Source organism: Gossypium hirsutum, chromosome A12, assembly GCF_007990345.1.
Source record: "Gossypium hirsutum isolate 1008001.06 chromosome A12, Gossypium_hirsutum_v2.1, whole genome shotgun sequence".
Lineage (NCBI taxonomy): Eukaryota > Viridiplantae > Streptophyta > Magnoliopsida > Malvales > Malvaceae > Gossypium > Gossypium hirsutum.
Genome location: NC_053435.1, coordinates 97,971,077 through 97,995,333, shown reverse-complemented (window position 1 = coordinate 97,995,333; position 24,257 = coordinate 97,971,077). Strand labels below are relative to the sequence as shown.

At 30.2% G+C, this 24,257-nt stretch overlaps 2 protein-coding genes across 2 annotated transcripts; one reads left to right on the top strand and one right to left on the bottom strand.

Moving 5' to 3' along the window:
* Positions 1–229: 229 nt before the first annotated feature.
* On the top strand, positions 230–4,641 carry LOC107934257 (uncharacterized). Its single transcript, XM_016866631.2, has 4 exons — positions 230–734; positions 2,159–2,197; positions 4,191–4,275; positions 4,369–4,641. The coding sequence occupies exons 1-4, from the start codon at positions 354–356 to the stop codon at positions 4,449–4,451; spliced, it is 588 nt and encodes a 195-aa protein (XP_016722120.1). The 5' UTR covers positions 230–353; the 3' UTR covers positions 4,452–4,641.
* A 6,118-nt stretch (positions 4,642–10,759) lies between these two features.
* LOC107934268 (cyclic dof factor 3) lies at positions 10,760–13,737 on the bottom strand. The gene is made up of 2 exons (XM_016866641.2): positions 13,315–13,737; positions 10,760–12,430 (listed from the first exon to the last, which is right to left on the bottom strand). The coding sequence occupies exons 1-2, from the start codon at positions 13,552–13,554 to the stop codon at positions 11,144–11,146; spliced, it is 1,527 nt and encodes a 508-aa protein (XP_016722130.2). The 5' UTR covers positions 13,555–13,737; the 3' UTR covers positions 10,760–11,143.
* Positions 13,738–24,257: the final 10,520 nt, after the last annotated feature.

The following is a 24,257-nucleotide window of genomic DNA, read 5'->3' as shown; positions in this document are numbered from 1 at the left end:
TTTCAATAAATAAAAAATTATATAAAATTATGAAATATTAAAATAAAATAAAATAAATATTTTAAAAAAAATTAAATAATAATATAAACGAGCCTAAAATGGACTTGAATTAATTTGTTACAAATATAAATAGTTTTAAACAAAATTTTAACCTCATATTTTGAACTAGATCAATTTAGATAAATATCAAATTTATTAATATCATAAGCATCCGACCCGAATCTCACCCGACTGGAACACCCCTAGTTGAGTTTATCCGAATGATTTATACACAGTATTATCCGGATTGGTAGAAGTTAAATAATGTTCCCTCCCAAACGAAGGCAAGGCAACACCAACCAAAAAGAGAAAAAATGATAATAGATGGCAAAGATTCCAAAACCAAGAGACAATCAAAGTCTCGGCCATCCTCTCCACGTCGTTCACGCTCATCAAAGCTTACGCCGGCCTCAGCCTCTTTGGTCGACGGTGAACTGTCCGTGACTGAGCAAGAACAGAGCTCCGCAGTTACTAGTCTCTTTGAAGGTCTCCAAATTTCACAAGATTCAAACTCTAATCCCCGGAGCTTTCCTTACAGCGTCAAGCAACAATGCTGGGAAAAGGCCGAGAAGGTCAAGGGACGAGACCCAGATCGCTGGCGCCGCGACGCTGTTGGTAACATTGTTTTCAGGAAGCTCGTCGGTTGTCCCGGATGCTTGTGCCATGACTACGACCATATCATCCCTTACTCCAAGGTAGTTTTCTCTTTTCCCCCTTAATTCTAACATTTGCTATATTTGTTAAGATGAATTTGAATATTTGGATTTATTTATTTTTCTATCAAGTGGATTGAAATTCATTTAATTATGCATTCAATACTATTATAAAATTGAACAAAAACATGAAAATTTGAAATCCAAGTTTGAATATTTTGTTGTATCTTTTAATAGAGATGTTTTCTGAAGAGGGTTTGGCTTGGTTTGAGTGTTGTAGATTTGTTCTGGGTTCATTATGTAATTCCTAATTTTATGTTTTGTGAGTATTTTTGTTGTAAGAATTCTGTAATTCCTCTATGATCAGAAGCAGATATTAGCAAAAAAAGAGAGGAAACAAGATTGCTGTTTGATTTATTGCTCCATTTTATATGTGAAAATATACCTCTGCTAAATTTGTTATATTAGAATGGCATTTGTGAATGTGATTACTCAGTTGCAAAGAATTCCATAACTATATTCCGCAGACTATGATGTTAAGACTTTGAATCCACAAGGACCAAAACTGATCGGATCCCTGAGTGAAGGAATAATTCTAGTTCGGCACTGGTCATGACTTAGCCATTTTTTAATGGAATGATTTCATAGAACTATAGAAAAATTTCTTTCGAGCTGAATATTTTATTCTGAATCACTCTTAATGAAGAAAAGCTTGAAATGCTAGTCTCTTTTGGGTGAGAATCATTTGGTAGAAAGAATCAGGCATGATGATTAAAATCAGGCATGATGATTAGCAGTATTAAAAATTTCTAAAGGGAAAAAAATACTTGAAGATCAGAGATTGGCGACAAGGTTGTAGAAGCCATGGTAGTTGATGTGTCTTGAGGCAGCTTGTGAAATGTTCCCTCTTAAGCTGGACTATTTTGTTCGATTAATGTTCAACATATTTTTCACATACAAGATGATATAAGTTGCAATGGAGGACCTTGAGGCTAATCTCACGGTGTTAGGTCATAATCTCAAAAGGTTTAATATTTGCTGAGGGTGAAAGCATCATGTATTCACAGGACGTCGTCTAGCTAATATAGACAAAGTTGTGGTTAATCCTGAATATGTTAAAGTCAATGCTGCGCTGCTGTAGTGTGTCACTATTCACTAGAGAATCCACCAAACTGTGTTTTTATTTTTTTCAGCTTTCATTGTTCCTTACATATAGCTTGCTTTTGTTCAATGACCTTCATTTGTAATTATTTACTCAGATATTCAATTACCACGTACTTAACAAAAAGTTGTTTTCTCTTTCTAATCATACTCTCTTCGTTATTAAATCTCTCAAAGACTGTCCCTGAACTTTCTCTCTCTCTTGAATTTCTTGTGTAGTATTGTTATATGGATGAACTCCATGTATCTCTGTTCTGGATCTACCGAGTCTGGCTCCTGATTTGATTTCTTTTCATGAATTTCAGGGAGGAAAAAGCACTTTAGAAAACTGTCAGGTTTTACAGGTATGAGAATTTCCCTCCTATAGCATCTTCAACTTCCTTCTTTCTGTTTTTTCTAAATTTCGTAACATGCTTCTGGTTTAAAAATATTTTTAACCTGCCAAAATAGAATTTTTATTTATTTTTGCAATGCTATAAAGTATGGAAGAGACTGATAGTCATAGGTACAGCTGATATCAGTCTACGAAATGTAGTTGATCTTTTCATTCATTCAGACAGGTAATTACTATACGCTTGCACTCTGGTTTAATTGGATTGGCAGCTACTTGCCTATTGAGTCTTGAATACACTTCGTCGACTTGAATCACAGGAATGTTGCAATTTGAGGCCCAAGAATCATCTCTGGGCTACCCATCTTCCTCTCGTTAAACTGAGTTCAATGTTCTATTGGCTTGCCTTGATTTGCCTTACCATGGTACCATAAGAAAAAGGATGGAAAATGAAAAGAACCAAGTACAAAGATAACTTTAACCAAGTATTAAGCATAGTAATGGTTAGAACCAAAAAATAAAAAAGCATGGCAATGGAACTTTTTAATTAAATGCATTGAATTGAAGAATCCTTATCAGTCTTTGGTATTCTGAAATGAATATGCAAAATAACGTTTTTGAATATAATCTTTCCCCTGGAAACTATTTTAATCAAGTTTGCATGTTATGAGTAGCCATAGCACAGTTGAAATTGCCTTTTTCAGGCCTGATACCAGTCAGTGACTCAGTGGTGAAACCAAAAGTTTTAAGTTAGTGGGGGGCCAAAGAATATTCCTTATAATATTTTTATTAGTGTTTGGTTAACTAAGAATTTTATAAAGATTGAGATGGCTTGATGAGCTTTCAAATAATGAAGGATTGGATGATTATTATTATTTCCATTGTTATTTATGATGCATATATCTATCTTAACATACAAATACCAGGCAATCATTTATCCACTTCTCATTCACAATTTATTGGTTTTCTCAAGAATCTTCATTGCTGAAAATCTCAAAACTGTATACCTACTACTAAAATTGAGTCAAATATCATCCACCTAAGGTAGATTTTCTTTTAGCAAGTAATGAACAAACTAAAAGTTGTATGTGAAAGTACAATAAGACGAAAAAGTGAGTCATTATTCTTTCTAATTAGGTGGAAAAAGCTTGCCTTGTATGGAAAATGCAATCATTTAGAGAGCTGCTTGCTCTGGTCAATCTTTTCCTTGGTTAGAATTGATGTCTTTGATGTGACTTTTAGAAATCTTAGGTTCAAACCCTGGAAGTACATAATTTAGAGAATGACAGAGTTAAATCGATTTCCAATTTGGAGATATTAGGTTCAGACCCTGGGAAGTTCATGGGTTAGAGTATGACTGAGTTAAATCGATTTCCAATTTAGAGATATTAGGTTTAGACCCTGGGAAGTTCATGGGTTAGAGGATGACAGAGAGTTAAACTGATTTCCAGTATAGAGATCTTAGGTTCAAACCTTGTGAAGTAGATGGATCAGGAATGAGAGAGAATTACTTCCCAATGTGTTGAAGGATTTTAGTGGGACTTTCTTTTTACCATAATAGAACAAAGTGATCCAGTATTTAGTGTGAATATTTTCTGTATCTATAAGTGGTAACAAACCCTTTCTATTAATGCAGTCAATCTTTCTGTAGAATAAAACTATTTAGAAATAAGGATACAAATAAAACTTAGCCTATATATTCTTATAGATGGGTCTGCCTATGATAGCAATTCAACGTGGGGACTAACTCTTCGAGTAGAGTTCAATAGAACGAGTTTTTTCCTCATCCAAACATAGGTTTTAGAAGATATTGGTCTATATTCGAAACATGCCAGTCCATATTTGAGTGCTTAATCTTTTGCAACTGTATTAGGTCCATTGAGTTGTTAAACAATTTTGAATCACTTGGAATGTTTTTCTTTTCTCGACTAACTATTACTCCATAGTTGTAATTTACCTGAAGAATCAGGAATCTGATGTTTGGAATTTCGTTTTGATAACATTAGGCAACTGTTAATCGATCAAAGGGAAATCGGACTGAGTTGTCTAGAGCTGATCTTATTCAGAAAAGTTCTTATTGTCGGGTTTCAGGTACTGCTAATTTTGTATGATCTTTTTTCTTCTGATAAGATGACAACCAGATTTGGTAATCCTTGACTTTCAATTGTGCGATTGAACTTTTAGGTCGGGACATGGATCTAATTGAACTTTCAGCATATGGCAATGTTCATCATGCGGAGGATTCAGGTGGGTGCAGAATTCAATAATATTAATATCTGCCATAGGAACTTGTCATATTGTTTATTCAAGGATAATATTTATATAGTTGTAGTATTGGAATGATGATTAAGGTAAAGAAAATTTTCATAGTATTATGTAATAATATAACTCTAATCAGAGTATTTTGAAGGGTAAGCTTCACCCATAATACCAAACTCTTTTCTGGCTTCCTCCGTATCAGTTCTTGACCAACCCTTTCTTGACATGGACTTAAGTCCCCTCCTTCAAATTTGTATGTTGAAGTTTTCAATTTTGCCATGTAAAAGCATGACATGCAAGTAGATGTTATGTGGTGTCCCCCATCCAGAATCATGATGGCATCTAAGGTGGGATCTTATTATAATGAGATTCATTTTAAATCTACAGCTGTGGTTAAAAAATAGAAAGGAGTTTGAAGCTGTTGGATGAAGTCATATAAAAAAAAACTTAGGAACTGTGCTAGTAATCTTTAACCTGTTCAACCGATTACAAAAAGAGAGAACATGATCGCAACTAGTTTCTCTCCCCTTATTTAGTGTTGAAGTTTATTGAATTGGTTGAAAGGTAAACACATATTTCTCAAAGAAAATATTATGTAGCATGATCAACGGTGACTTGATATTGATTTTTCATCTTTTAATTTCAACCATAAATTTGGAATGAATCTCATAGGATCTTACTATAATAGATCTTTCTATAAACCCCATTCGGAATTGTACATAAAAATGGATAAATTTGTTTATACATAAAGCGATGAGGATTGAAACATTAGCCTCCTAATTTTATGTTTACTAGTATAATACCTTGCTTACACCGGGGTGTATAAAAAATTAAATTATTTAATTAATACTAAAAACAATATATTTACGAATTAATTTTTATTTTAAATTATTAAATAATAAATATATAATAATTCAAACAAAGAAGAGAAATGGAAGAAAGTGAAAAAGGAAAAGAGTTTATTTCTACCGTGGCTACCAAGTATATTGTTTTAGTAGTTTTTTTTTTTTTAGATCGTACTACATAAGTTAAATATAAGATTATTAGATCAACTGATAGATCTGACCGCTTCAACCTCCAATTTAGTTTTTCCTTTTAGAACTTTCATCATATGTTTTAAGGTGCTTTTTTAGCTTGGGTAAGCCATATAAGTAGTTGTCCGTAAGTTTTTTTATTGTCACTCAATTATAAAAAGTTACAAAATGGTTGTTTAATTATTTGATTTTATCTTTTTTTATCATCATTTGTAAAATGATTGAAGGAAAGATGATATAACAGCTTTTAAAATCGACATAACAACATATTTAACCAACAATATTTATACATTGTGCCAATTTAGTGTTAATTCTTAAAAAATTAAACTTGCAAAATTTACACATTGTGTTTTTTTTTTAATTTTGCTTTTTTTTTTACTGTTTCAACCAAAAATCTATGATAATAATTTTCATCTATTCTTATTTCTTTTTTAAATTAACTCTTCATGCCACGAAGAAAAACAAAATTGTAAAAAAATCATATTGCACAATATGTAAACATTAATGGTTAATTTTTTTAGAACCAAAACTAAATTAACATAATATATAAATGTTGAAGGTTAAAATTATTATTATGTTGATTTTAAAAGTTACCACATCATTTAATTAGTTATTTAACCGTTGATGACTGAAAAAAACAAAATTAAATAATTAAGTAACAAAAAAAACTTATCAATAATTGGATTAAAATCCATGTAGCTTATTTTAAATTTTTTTTAAAAAAAATCTATTTATTAGGTGCTTGTGAACTTGACTGCCGCCGTTTGGAATTGCTAAACAACTGAGATTGCCACCAATTATGTGTGTGCAGTTTTTCACAAATATGATTTTTAAAGCTTTATGCTTAAAGTTAGATTTATTTATTTGTGTATTTTATCTTATCATAATTGTTTTAAAAATATTATTTTTAACTCATTGAGTTTTAATTTGATTGGCATTGGCATTATTACTAATATAAGAGATCGTGGGTTCAAGTGTGCTGATATGTATTATCCTATTTAAGGCTTGAAGAGGGATTATAAGTAATTTTAAATATTGTATAAAAAATAACATATATAATAGAAATCTATAATAAAATTAATGTTAAAAAATATTAATTTTGATATACATTCATATATTATATTATAATAAAATTTTCAGAATGTGGGATCTACTTTTTGGTTTTCATGGATCTAACTAATATACACAATTCAAAAGCAGGGCTCAAACTTGGAGGGTGGAGCAAGTAACATGATTACCTTCAAACATGCCCATCTCTCAAAACTTAAATTTAACAATATCATATAGTTTTACCAACATAACTCTATAAATATATAATATTTTAAACAAAGTGATACAAAAATACAGGGCCTTTTTTTAGTTTTGAAAAGGATAGGTTGACATGTATGTATACCTTCTTCAACAATTTTTTTTTTTCGATTAATATTTATTAGAGTTTAAAATATTAATAATTCTGGGTCAGGAACATCAATAGAGTGACATACACGTGTCCCATAAAAGTCATGGTTATGGAGAACATGATTTTGCATTTCTTGGTTGAAAAGAAGTGGATTAAAATTTCATTTGGAAAATTACCTTATTCAAACCTAAAAAAAAAGGGCGTTAGCTTTTTTGACTTGATGGAATCAAAGTGTGCTACATTTTGGTTTTTAGTTGGACCAATCATCCATCTTTTCAAGTTCAACTCCAAATTAAGGGCTTTATTTATTTCTTCTATGTTTAAGATGTTGGGTCTTTTAGCATGAGACATGATGGGTTTATTTGTTTAAATGTTAAAATGTTTCGATATTTAAAAAATGAATTTAAGTAAATATAATGAGATTTATTTTTTTATAAAAAAAAAAAACACAACAACAACTAGAATGGATTTATTTTATTTTTTAATAAAATGTTTTTATTTTTATCATCTATTTTACAATTCATATTATGTGTTTTTTTCAATAATATTATCTTTAAAGTTGTTTTTAAAATTAATTATAAAGTTATGTGATTTAGGCATAAAACTCTGCCTGTACTTTTTTGAGTTAAAAGCAAGTTGAAATAATAATGAAAATCCCCTAGAAACAAACTATTTTAGCAAAAAAAGAAAAAAGAAGAAAGAATCTCAACAAAGCTTAGGAGTGCATATCTCCACTTAAAAGTTTAAACAATAATAAAAGTCACTAAGAGTAAGAGATAAGTTGTAGTGGGAGGTTGACTCTGAGGGCCAATTATTTTATGTTTTACTTTTGACTTTAAAGTCAACCTTAAAGCAATTGAGTGCCAAAAAGCATGAATGCAAGATTAACATTGGCTTACCTTTAAGAAGTGGAAATCATTAATATTACACGTGCCAATAATTCAGAAATTAGGATAATGTGCATGGTTAAGACACACGCTTTACTTATACTAATTAAGGGTTTGAAATGATGGTCTTCATAAACCCTCTATTTAGCTCAACTTTAATGTTATTCTTCTTCTTTTTTCTTTTTTTTTTCCATTTTTTATTTTATTTTAAGAGAAGAATTAAGTAGTTTCTTATAATCTCATTTTTCTTAAAATAATTTCATTATAGATTCTCATCATATCTACTCTTTTTTATATAATACCTTGAACTACTAATAAATAAGATAACAATGCGTTTCAGTATTTTTTATTTTAAACCAATGATAATGTGTCATTTTATTATTAATCTATGGTGCATGAGACCTATACACCAACAATGCATCAAATATTAATTCATAATTTATTTAATTTTTTAAAAAATATTTTATTTATATATTTAATATTTTCTAATAGCTTAAACAATTAATTAATTTCATTGATTTTTTTATAATAATTTAAAAAACAAATAATGATGAAATTTTTAATATAAAATGTTAGTTGAATTTAAATTTAAAATTATTTAATTATTTTTAATATATTTTAATTTATTTTATAATAAAAAAGAATGAGTAGAGAAACATCTCATGTGCATTCACTTAAATATTTATGATCCCACTGTAGCTTAGGATCACTACCAATAGTGGTGGAGAGGTTATTATGGAGGTTTGGTTCATTGTAAACAAAATTTTAAGTCCTTAACCTAAATTCTTTAAATTTTTTATTTAGTTTTCAGATGTTAATTTTAAGTTTATACAAATAAAATTTAATTTTTGTCTCTACACATTAAAAACCCTATGACTCACCTAATTAACCTTACTTCTACTATATTTTTTCTTTATGGTATAGGATACATGTTATCATATCACAAATAAAGTAGTGTATACATGTAAATTAATAAAAAAATTATATATAATCAACTGAGTTTTGAAAGAAAGAATAAGATAAATATTAAAAAGTATACATGAATTTTGATTTAATATGCAATGTCGTATATTAATTTTAATTTTGTGCGAATTTATGCATGAAATTTTGATTTGAATGAATTTTCATAAATCACTAACAACATTGTCAAATTAGCACAATTTTACGCTGATAATGTATATATTCATTTCTTTAAAATTTATACGATTTAATCAAAATCAAAAATTTATGTATACATATGAACCACAATTCAAGTTTCATGTGTACAATTATACTAGATCAAGATTTATTTATCAATTTGTACACTAAAATAAAGTTCATGTATAAATTTATTATTTATCTCAAAAAAAATAAATTAATGAATAACTTCTTTTGATAAATAAATTATATAGGTAGAATCAATTTGAATGTTTAATTTAAATTTCAATAATGATTTTATCATTCAAATAAAATTATTTTTAAAGTAAGTGCACAATGAATTTGGACGCTTATTTGTCTAGATTCATTCTGAAATATAAAAAATATAAAAATATAAAATATGATTAAAATTGATAAAATATAGAAATTAATTAAAACCATAAATTTTTTAAAAAATATAAAAATAAATTTATTAAAAACCATTAAAAATTTATAAAAAATAATTTATTAAAAATTTTATTTTTTTCATTTTGATTAAATTATTTGAGTAATATAACTTGCACAAATTGAAAAATGAGAGGCAAAAATATATAAAAAAAAAAGAACCGATCGTGATTTTATGATATAAATTGTTCATGATCATTTTTTGATTTATTTTAAAATAAATATAATTTTAATGTTCATATACATTGTGTACTTATTTTTAATATATATGTATATATATATATATATTTTAGAATTTTACATTTAGTGCCACTTTAGTGTTGTTAGTTAAAAGGTTTTATTGGGTGCGAATGAAGTTAATTGATTTGGTTTTTGAAAAAGTTTAAGAGCTTACAATACCAATAAGCCTTTAATTTTTGTATTGATAGAAATATATATTATTAATTATATTAATTTTCATTGATTGTAATTGATATTTTAATTGTATTTAAAATTGGTTATTTTTCCAATATTAGTCTTTAATTTGATTAAGGATTAATTTATAATATTTGATTTAATAAAATTTTAAAAAATACATTATGATGGCAATAAAATATATTTGTAGCGCAGGGGTAAATGTTGGTTCTCAATTCAAAACTACAATTATATTTATAAATTGATAAAAAAAAAAAGAATTATTGAACAGAAACTTAAAAATGACATATGGATGAAAAGCAACGGGCGATAGCTTTCCTAGAAAAAGTAAAAAAGGAAAGCAAAAGTAGGAAGAAAAGACAAAAGGATATCATGGAATAGTGTTTCATAACTCAACTCATCATGTGGCTTCTGTTTCCTGCTTTCCTTCTAAATATCTATTAGCCCCATCCACCCCACTTTGTTGTCACCTTTTAAGTAATCTATCTGTCTGCTTTCTTCTTACTTTTATAACTATAGGGCATTATTCATTTTGTAAAAATTAGGGTTCTTAAATCTTCAACTAAAAGTGGCACACTGCATTCTGCAAAACTTATAGATTCATACGTAAAGATTTTGAGGTTGGTTTTACTTTCTATTATAAAAAGTGGATTTTGAAAAAGAAAAAAGGAAATGCAGCATAATAATAATTTTATATGAGGGAACTTCAGCTCAGCAGGTATTTGCCTTTTCTGTGCAAGTTGTTTGGATTCCATTGGCCAGTGAAAAGGAAAGTCACTTGGCTTGTTTTCGAATAAAATATTCAAGCTTATCTTCAACATAAAGGTGGTCCTTGGAATGAAATTCCATCTTTTGCTTCACAATACTACTGTTTCTTACATGGTTGCTTTTTGTTCCTTCACTTAAATGAATTTCATCTGATACGGGTATATTCAACTTTTGGCTTAGAGAAAATGCAAGTGTCCAAGGCGAGAAGAGTGAAGTATAAAAAGCAGTATGGATAATGAGGAAAAAGACTTCCACTCTTGAGTTTCAGTATGAAAATTTAGTTCAATACATCTAAAGATATAGTTCTCCAATACTGTCATGGTATTTTACATATATAGAGATATATACATGAATACAAACTGAGCAAGCGCTAAGTAAAAAATCTAAACCCGTATCTTTACTGTTTATTGTACTGTTACAACAAGAGAAATCAGTTTTCCCTGAGCTTTTCTCATCATCCTAGAGGGGGAAAATTGGACTAAACCCTCCTTTTTCCTTCCCTTTCCCATGCCCGCCTCCGGTCTTTGTCCTGGGCAGCAGCTATCTAGCTCCCGAATGAGACGATCCCGGTAAGTGTTTCACAAGTATTTATGGCCTATATATCAAGAACCTAGCTTTCAAGAACTCTCATGGAAGTTGAGGGATCTAGACAAGGCTGCAGGGTTTGCTCTCAATACTGGTGATGATTCAGCTACATGATTCTTTTCATCACTCTTTGGATGGAAAGCCTTGAAAAGCCCTCCCCCACTAAGTGATTCGTTCTTAATCCCTAGTGTCGCCCATATGGAACTTTTTGCAGCTTCACTCGGATCATCGATCCTTAAAGTTTTCGGAACCAGAACGCATCCGTTCTTCTGTTTAGTTGCCTTTTGTTTCTCTGAATCATCTAGTTTGGCCATGTCCCCTTCCCTAGAATGTTTGCCCAACGTCGGCCAATTTGGACCTGAAGTTGGAGCCTTGTGGTTTGAAGAAGTGGATGATGACTGAGGAGACAACCAAGGCACGTTCCAAGTGCCGGGAATCCCACAGTTCCAATAGGCTGCAGCAGGATAGAATGACATGGGAAATCCGGATGGGCAAAATGCCGGTGGAGGCACCGTGGAATTCCATGGGTAAGGCCAAGGAACACCAGGTAAACAAGGAATTGGTGAAGGGAAGCCATTAATGTTGCCCATCCTATTTTCCTGAATGCAACTTCTACCACCTTCCTCCATTGAGTTTGAAACCGTGATAGAAGATCCACTCGAGCAATCATCACCGTTTTCCCTTCTGTTTGGAACTGATACTCTTTGTTCTTCAAGACCATGAAATCCATTTCGGGCACCATTCAAAACCTTTTTCTCCCCAAGGTTTAAGACAGAGGCCATGGAATCGCAAATGGGTGCATCTAGGCCAAAGCTAAGGACCCTTCCATTGCTTTTCAAGGCAGGGTGATGTGCTGCATTAGGAGCATCGATTCGAGCTGCTTGAAGAGCCTCCGAAATGGAGATGTGTCGGTAATGCGAGGCAGAGTTCTTATTCTTACGACGACCAGCTCCTACCGGTACGTTTCTCATCGTACCACCTGCAGTCCAGTATCTTTGACAGGCTTTGCAGAAATGACGAGGTTGTTTGATGTTGTAATTATTGTAGTAGCAAAACTTTGTATCCATGCTATTGCAGCGGGGGCATGGAAGTATTTGATCTGGCTTTTTAAGTGTTTTCTCCTGTGATTTGCTACCATCACTTTGTTCTTTATCAGTCTTTCCGGTCTTCGATTTTCCGGTTTCTTCGTCAATAGATGGAGTTTTCGGGTTTACATTAGGCTCCGGCGAAGTCTCTGGATTAGTTGATTCCTCTCTATTTGAGGGCTGGATGTTGTCATCTTCTTGTCCAGTATCAGCAATCCGTTCTGCTAAAGAATCCTGAAATTTAATATGCTTCCCTAATAAGAAACTTTAAGTAGACCAAAAAATTTTCTACATGATCCTATCTCAGTTCTCAGCCAGAATCAAGAAAATTTTCTCGAGAAACAAACAAGTATAAATATGATAAGGGTCCTAAAGAACATCCCCCCTCCTTTTTATATTGTTTTATATGAAAATTGTTTAAAGTTTTATTGATATAATCAAGGGGGCATAAACATAATAACAATAAGATATTCCATGAAATTTCTTGAAAATTTTGGGAATTCAGTTAATAGGCTAAAACTTATCGAGATATTCAACAAAAACAAAGCTAACAAAGATTTTAATACTGCAAATAAGAAGGAATCGAACAGATATATTGAAAAACCAAGAAGGAAAGACTTTCCCAGTTAAAAGGATCTATGGGATGTGGAATCTAAAAAATATTGATTGGCTAAATCCAATAAAGAAGTTAAAAAAAAAATAGACATTTGGCAGAACGAGGACTTCAAATTTCTTGTATAATAATCACCCCAAAAAAAAAATTCTGATTTTTTAGAACTAATTATTTTCTACTCTAAATAATCAAAGCCCAGATAAGTAAAAAAAAAAACACACACACACACACAAACAATCTGGAAGCTAAATAAATATTTTTCAATTTCATATTTTAAAAGAATTGTATGGTAATTCAATAGTTTTTTTTTGGGGGGGGGGTAGAATCCAAAAGATTAGCAAGAAAAAGAAAAAGCTAGTTCTAGCAAAAGAAGTAGGATCCAAAAATGGAAAATTGAAGAAAAAGTAAAATTGACCCATTAATTTTTCACCATTTCAAGAAATGGGTAATCCTTAAAATCCCCAAGAAGATTAAAAAGAAACATTGTTTTATTGAATTGGCCAACCTGCTCTGTTTTGTCTTTCTGTTCATCTTCTTCTTCACCACCATCACCATCACCATCACCACCAACACCATCATAATCATCATCATCATCAAATTCTTCATAGTCTTCATCATCTACTACTCTGTTCCCACACTGAGCCTTGTCGAATTCATCAACAGAGAGAGTTGAAATCTCTCCATCAGCAGGTAAATGAATTTTCTTACCAAACAACTTGATCCCAGGGTCTTTACTTTCTTGCATTTTCTCAACAACCAAACAAGAACCAGCTAAGACAATTCGTAGGTATTGATTTTTTTTTTTTAAGGGGGAGGGGGGTTGGTAAATTGGTGTGAAGTGATATGAAGTTAAGTGTGAGGGTTAATGGATGGGTTTAAAAGAGAGGTGGATGCCACGATATCACCATGGTTTGATTCTCAGCCACAAGTTCTTGTGGCCTTGAGATTTTCTTTTTCTTTGGCTTTTTCTTTTGATTCGGTAGTAGGGTAGGATGGAGAGTTTGTGCAACCGGGGGACTGTTTGGCTGCTTTTGTGATGTGGATTTCTGGTATTGGTTGAATCCTGGATAAAAGTCTCCCTGCGATTTGATGCTACTGCCATACTACTAATATTTTTTTTCCTTTTTCTTATATAACTTTTAGCTACTGTTTAGAGGTGAGATTTTTAAAGTCAGATTTATAATTATCTTTTATTATTATTAATTTTAGATATATATTTATAAAAAGAAAAAAAGAAAAGCAAGAGATATCTGCCAGAGAAGTAGAAAGGAACATACATGCTTTTCTCGACCAATACAGGAAATAGGGTCATTCTCCATGAAGATACACAAATTTAATTTTATCGTAAAATTATTTGCAATCAAATTTATCCGTTTGAAATATTATAAAAACCTTGCTCCCAAATTTTCATCCATATCTTCTACTTATCTTTCATTTCTGACTTTAGTTTTTTTTTATAAAAATATTATAAAAGTTTTTGTATTATAAGTCGGATTACATTTTGTTATCTCTATTCAAAAATAGATAAATTAGTCATTATATATTAAATTAGCATACAGTACTGTCAGGTTATTTTATCAGCCATGTCAGTTTTTAATCATGAAAATAAATAAAATTTTTAACAGAAATAACCAATTTACTTTTTATCTAATATACAGGAACTAAATTATTTATTTTTCAAATAAAGATGACAAAATATAATCTAACTTTTAATATAACAACCTTTATAATAATTTTACTGCTTTTCTATTTTACCAAAAATATTCACTACAAATATAGAGGGAAAAACTAAATGAGCTTGACCCAGATGGTGCAAATGATAATTTATAGCTTTAATTCCATCATGTATGATTGCACTTTCAATTTCTACTCACAATGTCTATAACCAATCGTGGATGACTCCCTACATTGCTTTTTAGTCTCTACTATTTTTTTTAAAAAAAGTAATTTTAATCCAAGCTAGTTGATATCTACTTTTATTATTTGAATTTATATTTCATGCATCATTTGCAATGTAAAATTTATACAACATAATCAAATTTTAGAATATCAATACAAAAGTTAAAATATGTTTCAAATCTTTTTACTTTTCGTAAATTTAAAAGTTAGTCATTCTAATTTTATTTTAATGGAATTTAAGATTTTTACTTTTTAAATTTTAAAATTCAAGTTAAATTATTAATGTCACCTTAAAATTCATCTATTAAATTCGTTAGTGAGGCATTTATAAATTAAAAAACCATTAACAAAAAGATAATGCTGTAACAAACTTAAATTTAACAGCTTTAACGATGTTAATAACTGGGTTTGCATTTTAAATTTTGAAAAACAGAGAGACTAAATCCTTTGAAATAAAAATAGGACTAAATTCCAAATGTACAAAAAAATAGCAATTTAAATCGCATTTTAACGTTATAAATACAAGGCATATGATAATTTTTGAGGGCTAAAGTGATAAAAAAATAAAAGTCAGAGTGACAAAATGAATAAACATTACCGATAAAAATAATTTACTGAACAATGTATAACAAAAATATTAATTTCTTTAAATAACTCTTACAGTAATTTTTTTATAACACAATTTATGAAAACTAGAAGATTAACAGAACAAAATGAGACTTTGTTTTGAAGTTCTTTTTATGTGATATATACCAAGTGAAATATTAATCCTATTTGTAGGAAATTCCACTAATGATCATATAAAGACATAACTACATAACCATCTTAATAGTTGTCTATTTGGATAGTCACAATTTTTGGTAATAATCATGACTATTCGAATAAGTATTTAATCGAATTGTCACACCTCTTGTAACAGCTCGTTTTTTAGTGATGTATGAAATAGTGGTTTCGGAACCACAAATCTGACGAGTAAGTTCGTATAATTGGTATTTAAATTATACGAGTCAATAATAATGTTATATTAAATTTTAATTTGATGAATTTTAACTAATTGAATTAATGGTTAGTATGAGTGGTTGATTCGGAAGTCAAGTAGTTTCAGAAAATGAGGTATCAGGACCTCGTTTCTGTAAATCAGGCTCGTGAATATTTTTATTAAATATTTACAGAGCCGTATTATAGGTAATTTAAAGTTTGGTCCAGTAATTTTGACAATTGGTTGCTTAATTAAGGTAAAATGATTAAATTATAAAAGAGGTAAAAGTTAATCGCTATAGATTTAAAATAGTAAAGGGACTAAAATAGGAATTAAACCATAGTAAAAAAATCCAAGCGATGGTGAATATGATTGATCCACTAGCTTTTGGGCTATTTGCTTAGTCCTAATTAATTTAGGGTTAAATTGAAATCAAGTTTAATTAACTAATAATTTAAAATAATTGAAGGACCAATTGTACAATTAAACACTCCTTTGATGGTAATTGAACCATATACTTATATTATGGACATATATATGATTTGGTAATTTTATAAGTTGTAATAAAAATGGTAATTTAGTAAATAGTTAAAATTTAAGTTAAAATTAAATGATAATATGAACATTTTCTTTTCTTCTTAGTGGAAAAAAACCCGAATAGCCATTTTTAGGGTTGGGAAAGCTTTCATCAAGCTTTAATCTCCTTTTGTTAAGTGAAATTTCGCTCGTTTTTAGTAATTTTTATGTTTTGAGCTCGTATTAGCTTAATCTAGCTAACCCGATGACCAATTCGTAAAACTATCAAACGCTATAAATTTTGTCATTGAAGAGTTGAGTTGTTTCTTGAATGTTTGTTGAAGATTATTAAGCTTTGGTGTTAGATTGAACTATTTTATCAAGTAATTTTTTATTATTTTAACGTTAAATGACTAAATTGTTAAAGGTAATTAATTACAAAGATTTATTTTGAAATAACATCAAATAGGAGTTGTAGAGAGGCCCTAAGAGATTCAGTCAAGGTGGGTTTAAAATAAAATTGGTTAATTTGCATGTTTAGGGCCTAGGGACTAAATTGAATAAAAGTGAAATGTTGAGCGTAATTTTGTAAAACGTCAAAGAGGACTTAATTGCATGAAATTATTTAATTTTGCTGTTAATATAGTTAATTGAATGAAATTATTATTCTAGATCAAGAACACATTGAGAGCCGCGGAAAAGAGAAAATAGTGGAATAGTCCATGTACCTTTGTTGTCATTGTGGATTAGTCTTGTAAGTTCGCTCAGTTTAAATCTAATACTTTTAATTGCATTTTTTGATGAATTAATTTGCTGTGACTTGGATATTACTGTTATGTATGCATACGAGATTTGGATGACAAATCATTATAGCATTGAATATCGTTAAAATCTCCTGAGCCAATGAACGTAGGATAGAATACGATTAGCATGCTAATAGGTTATTTTGCGTGTGGTACGGAATTGATATGAGATGTGATGATGACTTTGTATATCTTCTTTTTTACTGAATATACCGAAATCCTGCATTTGTTGTGGACTATCATGTTATATTTTAGTGTTTTTCTAGCGTGTTACCGGGGACAGACGTTAACCTACAGGCTAGGCACTTGGTGTCGAGGCGCGTTATCGGTTGAATTAGCTCATATGAGTGTTTGGCTTATTCTCTAGTGGTTAACCGTGTACCTGTATCCGTGTATCATTTATCGGGCATTGATTATTACTTCGTTTTAACGTTTGAGTATTTCTTACCTGTTGTGAATTGTGATTGACAGGAATACTATTATTAATCTTGTGACTGAAACTTTATTCATTAATCTATTATTTGAATTATTTTTTTTAAATTCGGTAAGTTATATCGTTTTATTGATGAACTTACTAAGCTTTATGTAAGTTTACTTGTTTTCTTTGTAAACTACGTTTTGTGGAACTGAGAGATCAAGTCAACTCGAGAAATCACATTATCCGGAAACTTTTTTGGTAGACTTCATAAACATCTTGGCTTATATAGCATGTAATAGGAGTTTAAGTTGTGTGTAGTAATGTTTTAATGGCTTGTTTGTGTATATAACTTACTTATACATGGTTGTAGTTTAAACTTTGATGCATGCTTTGATGGTGTCTACCTAAGTTCAAGTGATGGTTACATGTATCAAATGGTAAGTGTTAACTTATGTGTGCTAAGAGTAGTCAAATGTAATGGTATGGAAGTAACTAAGTAATAATTTGTTGATTGCTTGAGTTGAAATAAGTTGGACTTATTTTGAATGTTAATGATTTGGTAATTAACTTGTGGTGTCAATGAGACATATTGGTTAGATATTAAGTGTTTGAATGTGTGTTATTAATGTCTTTTATAACAGGTGAGTTTGATGCGAATTGAATATTGCTAAGGTGAAATTTTACCATTTCTAAGAAAATTATCAATACCATGGCATTTGGTATCGATACTTGACCAAATGAACAGTTTTAAAAAAAATAAACAAAATGCCAAAACGATATCAATTTTTACTTGAGTATCGATATTGTTTCATAAATATCGATACCATTAAATAATTATCGATACCCATTGTTTACAACAGAATAGAATTGAACTTTGGTATCGATTTTCAAATACGTATCGATTGGGTATCGATACCTACTATAGTTTTGGAAAATTTACAGTTTTCTCCTTGAATTCTTTGAGGTATTGAATTGGTCCCTAATTGTTTCTAAAATAATTTTTAGAGCATCATAGGCTCGATTTAAGGTCTATATATGCATAATTTATCGTAAACTTAATTATTCAAGAATCTATGTTAAATTTTTTTATTATAAATCATAATGCTATCTATAATGAAATGTTTTGAGTTGTATGATAATACACTGTAACCCTAGTCCGGTGACGGGTATGAGTTATGGGTGTTACACCTCTTGATTAAAATGACACAATTTTTAATAATCAAGTGACATAATTCACCACTCTAACTAGTTATAGCTTTTAGATTTCTTATAATTATAACATTTCACTTGTAACTATTGGAACATTATAAATATTTTGAAAATATTCCAATAATTTCTTCATATTTTCAAAATATTTTAAATTTTGATAATATTAAAAATTAATTGCACAAATGAAGATGCATTACAATGGAACCTTCACTTAATGATTGAAAACATGTTGATCAAAATTGCATAGTAGACAATGCTTTGAATCAATGATTTTGGAATCGAATTGGTTGGACTAGGAACCATTTGATATATCGATTTTGTAATGGCCTAAATTCAAGGTTATCGGAACAGTGGTTTCGTAACCACAAATCCAATTTAAAGAGAAATTTATTTTAATATTTTGCATGAATATTGATATAATAGGAAAATCGTATGAAAATATCGATAGAAAATTTTTACCGATTTAGTGGTTAGTTAGAAAAAAAAATTATTGAAGAAATTGGGTAAAAATAAGATATTGAGACCTTGATCTCGTAAAACTGATTCGAAAATATTTTTATAAATATTTATGAAATGGTAGTAATGTGGTATTAAAATTTCGTTAGGAAATTTTAATGTTTGGGTAGTCAATTAAATAAAAAGGACTAAATTGGAAAATGTGTAAAAGTGGCTGGGATGATTAAATAGCTTAAGTGTCTAATGAGAAAGGACTTAAAAGGCAGACCCAAAATTTATTTGGGCTGGATTGCAAGGGCATGAAATCAGCAAGAAAATGGATGATTTAAAGGCAAAATTGGAATATTGCATAATTATCTAAATAAAATTAGGACTAATATGGAAATATCTAGATTTCTTGTGATTTCTCTTCATTCTCATCAGCCAAAATGCCATAGGAGGGGCTCTTTAAGTTGGTATTTCATAATTTTTGCACCAAATCCAGAAAATTCAAATATGAAGTTAGATCGAGGAAAGGAAAATGTTCGGGATTAGTAGATTTTTTTGTATACGAACAAGTATCGAGGTAAGTTTGTGTAACTTGAATTATATTCTTAAATGCTTGAAATGTATGTTATTGATGTGAATATGATTTGAATGTTCATTGTATGAAAATTTATAAAACATTGATATATTTGATAAAAAAGGGGAAGAAATCCCCGTTGAATGAAAGGAAAATTTGATGGATCTCTGAAAAGGAATTGACGGTAAAAAGGATCTAGCACGGACCAGTGATCCTATCCTGATATAGCCCTCCTGAAAAATATGTGTAAAATGGATTTAGTCAGGATAGGTAATCCGAATTAGGGTTTGAATTTAGCCTGGACTGGTAATTCAGATCCAAGCTCATTAGAGTAATTGTCATTGCAGGGGATTTAGCCTGGATTGATAATCCCGACAATACTCTATGAGTTTATATTACAAAGGATTTAGTCTGGACTGGTAATCCCGCTGTAAGGATGAGGTTCGCGGAAGTGTGCTCTCTGAAATAGAAATGTGCGCACATGAATATGAATTGACAGGCCTGGAATTGTACACTAAAAGTGTACCTCTGAAAATCCATTGAAATTCTGAGAAATTCAACGGGATAAATATGAGAAATAATAAGGGTAATAGAAAACATGGAATTGATAAGCTCATCAATCATTAATCTTTGTATTAAACTCATATGACGCTATTTGATTAATGTTTTGGTTGAGTTTGTGTGTGATAGGTAAATGGTAAATTGAATGGATGTATGAATATTTATTGTATTGTATTGAAAATATTAGGTAAGTATAATTCTTGGGCTTACTAAGCACAACGTGCTTACCCTGTTTCCTTTTTCCCTATTTTGTAGTATTAAGAGCTTGGAGGTCGGATTGGTTCGGAGACACTTCACACTATCAACCTCAACATTTTGGTATATCAAGAAATTTTATTTTGGAAATCAATGGCATGAATAAGTTATGAAGTAAATGTTAATGTGAAATGAATGTAAAGTTAGCCATTGGTATGGCTAACAAATCTTGGTTTTGGTATATGATGAGGTTATCTTATGGATATGCATGAATCTATCTTGAAAATATGTTGAATTGGATTGGTCGATTTGGATTGGTCTAGGTTTAAAATTGCAGGGAAGGTTAGATATTTATAAAGGGGTTATATTGAGTTTATAAAAAAAATTGGGGGTTTTCCGAAAAATTTTCTATGGTTTCGATTTAATCCCAGTTTGGTCTCGATGTATGTTTTGGGCTTCGGAGACCCATCTAAGGGACGCCATAACATGTTTTGGTAAACGAATAGTATTTAACTCGTAATAACATAAAAATTAATTCGGTAAACTCCGATAATGCCTCGTATCCTATTCCAGCGACGAATACGGGTAGGAGGTGTTATAGGTTTAGACAAAGGGATTGAATTGGCCTATGAGCGAACCACTCAAAACTAGTAAAAAGTGAAAATTGGGACAAAAGGCTAACATTTGAATCGATTGAACAAGTTTATGAATTATTTAATATATTTTAATATTTTATGAATTTTTAAATTGTTTATTTAATTATTGTTGGACTGATGGTTAAACTGGTTTAATCGATAATCAATGGTTTGATTGGTTCAATCATCGGCCCAATTTTTAAAACATTGCTTTGAACTAGTTATTCTATTTGATTAACTGAACAAATCTCACATAACGATTTCAACACCAATCAATTAAGCTCCTAGTGGCAGCCAACCTCACACTCATTTAAGTAAATCTAGTCAAGAGTATTTAGACAATTATATCATTCTAACATATTTATACTTTGAATTCCTTAAAGAGTAAATTACTCATTCTTTCCTTATCGTTATATGTACCCAACATTTTTACCTTGAGATGGTTTTGTCTCTTTGAACTTAAAAACTTGACATTGTATCAAACATCGAGTTGACTTTTTGTTATGGGTAAGTCGAACTAATGGGCTCTAGTCTCATCCCTCTTGAGGTCTTATTTATTATATCTCTAGCAATACTTTTGGTCAAATGATCCACCAAATTTTCACTTAACCTCATAAAATTAATAGTGATGCTCCATCGTAAGTTAATTGTTGGACATAACTATGTCTTAGCCTAATGTGCTTTTACTTTTTCATTATATACTTGATTATATATCGTTGCTAGAATAATCTCACTTAGAAATTAGTGAAATTGGCTTAAGCCATAAAAGTACATTATAAAACAATTTTTTTAACCATTCAACTTCTTTAGATGCATTAAGTAAAACAATGTATTTAGTTGCCAGAGAGAAATCAATAATACATGGTTATTTCTCGAAATCTCAAAAAATAACATCTTTACTAAGAATAAAGGTTCATCCCCATGTAAAAGCATGATTTTCTAAATTTATTTTTTAATTTGACAAAGTATGAAACATTTATCAAGTCACCATTTTTAAGGTTTTATTTGTCACTATCATATGTTTTAGTATGCAAATGAGTTACAAGTAAATAAATCTCGAGAATATAATGAAAAGCATAAATGATATGTGTTTTCCATAAATAAAAACAATCAAATGTCAATTCCTATAAACAACTTCTATAGTAACTAATTATATAACAATTTATGTACACTAAACAATTGAGGGAGTATAGAATGAAATCAATGTGTTATTTATAGGAAATTTCATGTTTATTCATAAAGTCATTAAGAGAAGCACATCTTTAAATAAATTTATACTCAATAATCACACATTTTGATTAATAAATAAAAGATACAAATTTTTATAACTAAGAGATATAACTTATCATTTATAATCTTTCTATTATGATTCTTAGATTAATTATATATATATGACTACTAAAATATTATAACTAATTAAAAATTACGCGTTTAGGTAATCATTTTATTGAATACATCTGATATTTCAAACCGCATTCTTCTCCCTTTTTAGTCTTTAAATATGTTTCAGTAGTTGGGATTATGATATTAAGCTTATTTTATCTTTCATTATTTATAAAATGAGAATTCAAGAGCTCTCCTTGCTTTTGACTCACCTTTTTCCTTTCTTACCATTATTTATATATATCTAAGTAGTGATGGTAACTGATAGGTTTTAGTATTAGTATTGACGCTATATCTTATTTAAGCTTCACATTCATCTTTATTTCTAAATGGGTAATTCGATTGAATTTATCTTTATTTTAAGGAATTTATTTTTTTATTTTTAATTTAAAAAATTAAGTTTAATTATTAATGAAGTTAAAATTCTTTTGTTAAATTCAACTTCATTACAATATATTCTTTTAATTACATGGTTTTTTAATTTTAAAATGTCACACTATCAAATTTAACGAAAAAAATTTAATTGTATTAACAATTGAACTTACTTTTTGAAATTTGAAAAGTAGATAGATTAATTTTTTGGAAATAAATGTATAAAGGCTCAATTTCAAATTTACTAAGAGTATAAGGACTTGTAACATATTTTAACATTTTTAATATATATAGGATCTCATTCAGAATTTGTAGAACTAGATTGGTGATCGAATCGGTCAGGCTAACAGTCTAGTTTCAATTAATTAAATTATACAAAATCATAAAAAATAATATATATTGTACAAGCCCAATTTTTGACCCAGGGCCCAATAACAAATTTTAACCTAAAAACTACCCAGGCCCAACTAGCCTAACCCAATCAGCCCAAAACATAAACACCTAGCAGAAACCCTAGCCCCCTGTTGTGCCGCACCTGCTCCTGGCCTCCTCACCTGCCCTCTGTTCACAGCCGTCACCACCCACTCCACTGCGCCACCTGCTCCAAGTCAATCACCATGCAACAAGGAAGCAAACACGCAACAGCCAAAGAAAAGAAAGGAAAAAGAAAACAAAAAAATAGGAATTAATATCGGCTATAAAAGCCAAGCATATAACTCTCTTTTGGGCTCTTCCCTGGCAACTTTTGTAACAAAACAAAAATAGATTCAACCGAAACAAAATAAAAAGGCAGATTCAAGGTCTCTTTCTCTTCAGTTTTGAAGTTTTTTATTTATTTATTTTGCTCTCTTTTCTCTTCATATATATATAAATAAAGATAGTAAAAAAGGAGTTAAAACAAAACCTTACCTGCGCTGCGCCGGAAGGGGGAGGAAGGCGAAGGATTTCACCCCATTTTTCGAGTCTTCGGCTTCCGATTCAGGAGATTCAGCCCCGGATCTATGGCCTGGAGGCCATGGACTTCAAAAAAGACCAAAAAGGTCCGATTTTGAACCTCCGGCCACCACACATGGTGGCTCTGCTGCGGAGACTCGTCGGAAATCCTAAGCCGGACCATGGCCGGACCTGAGAGAAAAAGAGAGAGTTTTCTCTCTGTTTTATTTAAAAAAAATAAGATGAAACTGTTTTTTTTAGCCTTTTTTAGTATTTATATTAAACGTGAAACGACGCCGTTTTAGCAAAGGGGATCCGCGCGTCGACCCGACCCGACCCGAAGGATCCGCGTGTTTTTAATTTTTGGGCTATTTACGCGCGCAGTCCCTCTGACTTGTGGCGTGTTTCAATTTGGTCCTATTTCGCTATTTCTTTGTTTTTAATTTGACCACAAATTTTTATTTCTGTTTCATTTTAGTCCCCTGAAGCGCCGCGTTTTGAGATTTTGGTCTATTTTCCATTTTGGC